General features: G+C 41.2%; 1 protein-coding gene across 1 annotated transcript in view; it reads left to right on the forward strand.

Moving 5' to 3' along the window:
- Positions 1-4,766, forward strand: part of si:dkey-28e7.3 (trafficking kinesin-binding protein 1) — a gene marked incomplete at its 5' end in the record, with an annotated part of 17,438 nt that overhangs the window by 10,321 nt on the left and 2,351 nt on the right. Inside the window, 7 exons of the mRNA XM_034861473.1 lie at positions 264-372; positions 1,020-1,098; positions 1,185-1,315; positions 1,394-1,468; positions 2,506-2,717; positions 3,545-3,763; positions 3,989-4,341. Coding sequence (XP_034717364.1) covers positions 264-372; positions 1,020-1,098; positions 1,185-1,315; positions 1,394-1,468; positions 2,506-2,717; positions 3,545-3,763; positions 3,989-4,341 — 1,178 coding nt within the window. The remainder of the gene's footprint in view (positions 1-263; positions 373-1,019; positions 1,099-1,184; positions 1,316-1,393; positions 1,469-2,505; positions 2,718-3,544; positions 3,764-3,988; positions 4,342-4,766) is intronic.

Genomic DNA, 4,766 nt, shown 5'->3' on the forward strand with positions numbered 1-4,766 from the left:
ATATATATATATATATATATATATATATATATATATATATATATATATATGTATATATATATATGTATATATATATATGTATATATATATATGTGTGTATATATATATATAAACTGTATATATATGAATTGTTTAATTATAATTACTTGAGTAGTTACAACACAATTCTATCAAAATCCTTTGAAAACACCCTTCCCACAATAGTTATTCAGCCGAGAAAAACAGAAAGATGTCTTATGCAAGTGTGTATTTTTTTGTCATAGAATAAAAAGGAACGAATCATGCAGCTCTCTCAGCAACTTGGTCCACCACGACTTCCTGCACCATAAACTAAAGGGCTTACAGGACGAGAACCGCAAACTGAGATTAGAGGTACGTTTTCACACAGAAATGAAAAGAAAGGAAAGTTGCTGATAAATACAAGATGTAATAAAACACTTGAAAAGGTTCATCTTCATTTGTATGGTCATGTCTTTATAAAATCTAGCTTTTGAAATTGATTTAGGAACAACTGACAACATTTTGTTTCAATCCTGAACAAATATTTACATTTATACGATCACATTCATTTGACGAAATTGCTTTAAAATACCAAAAATATAGTATTCTAATTATACATTGCCTGTATGCAAAATAAACACATGTATGCAAAATAAACACATTTCTACCTATGAATAAGTCATTAATGTGATGCTAAGGAGGCTTCAGTCAATATTTAGAGAAGCAACAACTATTGTTTATTATGGATTTGTGTGTGTGTGTGTGTGTGTGTGTGTGTGTGTGTGTGTGTGTGTGTGTTTGTGTGTGTGTGTTACTATTGGACAGAGTATATATAGGATTGAATCAGGTGGGCTGTTGGTTAAATTGAACAAACACACAAAATGTATGTAGTACCTTGAAATGACACCGACAATTATAAGAAAGGTAATTATTCACAAAATGATTTTACAGTTTAATAGAATATGTTATGTTTAAATTATTTAAAGTAAGACGTTTAGACATTGGCATTATTTCTGCAGGCCAGTGATCTCACAACAGAGACAGCCAACTACGAGGAGCAAGAGCAGGAGCTGATGATGGTGTGTGTAGAAGAACTCTGTAAGTGTTACAGTCTTGTTTCAATATATGAAAATAACACATAGACAATCAGTTAAAGGTGTGATTACGTTACTTGTGTGTTTCAGCATCCGTCAATAAGCAGGTAGTCGACCTGTCTGAGGAGCTAGCCCGAAAGGTCGAGGACTTTTTCCGACAACAAGAGGAGATCAGCTCACTGCTCGCGCAGACTGTTGACCTGCAGGCCCGTTGCAAAGGGGTGAGAGACCGTTTCCTTGGTCGCAACGCGTGGACTTCAAATCACAGTAAAATCTAACTTTCTTCTCTGTCCCTCTAGCTCACCAATGAGAATGAGGAGCTGAACCAACACCTGAATGCCTCTCGTGAGAGCCAGCTAAAGCTTCAGTCAGAGGCAAGACACTTATGCTACATTTGCATTGCTACGTTTTGGTTTAAAAATGAATATCTTTTGCTGCATTTACACCTTACACCTCTTGTTGACCTTACACCTGGCGTGTCAGAGCCCCCAAACCTTCAGAACCTGTTTTGGACTTGAATCTCCAGGACTTGAAACGGAGACCTTTGGCAACACCAACACTGACGCCAATGTGTCCCAGCTTATTGGGCCATGACGTCTCATCTTTGAGACTTATACGTTACTAACATTACCATGGCAACTACCAGCAACAGGCGGAGTATACATGCAATGCTGCCTTACTTTAAACAGAAATAAGTTCTTCTACTAAAGCTTCTTTTGTGCATGGAGTTTGCTTTTGGCTTAAATATATGCTTAAAAACCAAATTGTTGCGATGTAAATGTAGCCTTACAATCACTTTGACAAAACATACTCAATTAAGACGATGCGCGCTACAACCGTTCCATTGTTTTCCCATGGGGAAACTAGGCGCAGCGCTACCTTGGTGTTGAAAACCACTTTTGGATTGGCCGGCGAGCGCTGCGCTCAAATTTCAGAATATTCCTGCGCTGCGCTTTGCCTCTCTGCGCCCTACTTTTTGAGAATGATGACAAATGATGCATCTTTCCTAACGGACTAAGGTTAACAATGAGCTCCAAACTATTTTTCATCAAAATGAGCCGTCCTCCAACCTGGAGAAATAACATTGGTGTCTAGTAGCAGCCGGTGGTGCTTAGGGACCAATCTCATTTCTCCAGGTTGGAGGACGGCTTGTTTTGATGAAATTCAGTTTGTAAAAACTGAGAGCACGAATTATGAATCTGGGTGAACAATTTATTAAACCGAGGGAAGGGCTCCTTATACATCATTTACTCTGAGAACCTTTACATTTTCACCCAGAAACCCCTTCTGTGCGTCCCCGCACAGACCTGTACATACTTTTAATATGTTGATATTCAGTTCTGACTTTGTGAATGTTGCTATGTATTATTCTTGTCCTATAGTTTGACAGATATGTCTCCCCTGTCTGCAGCTCAAGGACCTGCAGGACAAGTACTCACAGTGTGAAGACATGCTCTGCGAGGCCCGTGAGGACATTAAGAACTTGAGGAATAAGAGCCTGCCCAACAGCACGGTGCAACGGTACACTGCGCTGGCCTCTGTCCTCCCCATGGACTCACTGGCAGCCGAGATCGAGGGGACCTTCCGCAAAGGCCTGGACACACCGGCCCCCGCAGAGTACAAGTGAGTCTGTGTTTTGTTTGTGTGCTCTCATATCTGGAAGGCTTTGCTTGAAATGTTCTCAACCATTCCATTCCAAGGTGTTCTCCAAGGCGTCTAGGGGCTATTTTATTGTTTTTCTTTCTTGTACATTTTGGTTTTTAGGAACAAGTTTACCCTTTTCCAGTAACCAGTTATGCTCCATGTCTGCAATTTCCTTAACCTGCTTCCTTAGATACAGTAGTTGTTTGTTAACGTCAACTCTTGGATGTTTGTCAAATTTATGATTTGGAATAACACAGTATTAAAGGTGACCTTTTTCCTCACGTGCAAGCTTGGCAGCTCCAATAACAAAAAATAGACCCATTCTCAAATTTTCCTCATTCAAAACCACCAAAGAATTAGAGTGCATTGTAATAGATTGCTGTAGGATAGGTGTAACTAATAACTGTTCTACTGTGATAGAACATAGGAGGAATGTTAAAAGTAACTTCATAGAAAAGGGGACTGAAAGGGGGAGGTAGCAAACCTCCCAGCTGTCCTAACTTCAGTCTAGGTAACTGACATGGAATGGTTGACTGAACAGAGTTGTGCTTCCTCCCACAGTCTTCTCATAGGTTAGATGGGATTCATGTGCTTTTTATTTCTTAATGAGTAGACAACACATGCTGGCTACACACAGTATGTGTTGCTTCTAAATAATGAACAATTCATAAAATTTGCCTACTGCAGTTTGAAAAATACAGTGATTGCATTACGCGGTACCAGAGTATGCTTTCTACAACTGATATGAATAACGTAGATTGTGTGTAATGTTTTAATGGCCACTGATGCCCTGTTTCTCCTGGCAGGAACCACCCATGGCGTGTGTTTGAAACAGTGAAGGTGGTGAACAAGGCCGTAAAGCTGCGGTCTCTGTGCCACTCCCCAGGGCTGCCAGGCTCCAGCCCTGTGTCCATTCGCTCCAGCTGTACCAGCACCCCCCGTACCAGCTACTATGGCTCAGACAATGCCAGCCTTACTCTAGAGGACAAGTCCAGCTCCAATTGTGCTCTAAAGGAAGACAAAAGGTGTGTTTGGTTGGGCATATATGCAGTGTATTTATGTGCATAGTTATGACACATGGAATATTATATCAAATGGAAAATTCCAGATCTATTTTTGATCATTTTACATGCATATTTGCCATTTTTAGAAACCTTCTTGATTACAAGTTAAAATGCTTGTGCAACATGAGTTTGTAATTCTAACCCACTTAAAGGTACACAGGGTTGTAGCAGTTTAAACATTATCAGATCTTTTCACCCAAATGTAAGTGGGCCGAAGCGTCTGGGCCAGCCAGGCACACCAGGAGGCCAGGACCTCGAGGCAGCCTTGCGCAGCCTGTCAGCCCGCCAGCAGAACCACTCTTCTGAGCGGCCTTTCTTTGATGTGGAGCGGGAGCGTAAACTCCATGCCCTGGCAGCAGACTGTGAAGAGGGCGTGTGCTCCAGTGGCTTCCTGACACCAAATGACAGTCTAGACTCCAGCCCAGCAGCATCGACAAGCACCAACTACTCCAATGGCAGCTCACGGCCCTCCTGTGGCTCCTCAGGAGGATCCAGGTCCTACCTCCCTGACCGCCTACAGATTGTCAAACCTCTGGAAGGTAAAAGCTTTGGCTTTATACTGTGTCTCAGCTATTTCTTGATCCTCATCCCAGCTTATGCAGAGTCATAATGGAGCATGTGTTGGTAAAAATCCAAACAAGACCAAGAATAATGAATCATTTTTTAAGTTAGTCTGCGTGACAACCTTCTACCATCACATACAATTTGCTTTTCCTTTTTCCCTTCATGTATTTCAGCTACTGTAGCTGAATTTTTGTCTGAATAAAGTTTGAATCTGATATGTTTGAAAAACGATGGGTAAGTGGGTGCGAGAAAAATGATGTTGTCACAATTGGGTGATTTACCATGTAGAATCATGAATCCCAAAGTTTCCATACCGAAGCCCCACTAGTGGCGGTTTTCCACTGCGTGGTATCTACTCGACTCGCCTCGGGTCTACTCGCTTTTTTTGGTTTTCCATTAC

This window comes from Etheostoma cragini, chromosome 2 (assembly GCF_013103735.1).
Source record: "Etheostoma cragini isolate CJK2018 chromosome 2, CSU_Ecrag_1.0, whole genome shotgun sequence".
NCBI classification, from domain to species: domain Eukaryota; kingdom Metazoa; phylum Chordata; class Actinopteri; order Perciformes; family Percidae; genus Etheostoma; species Etheostoma cragini.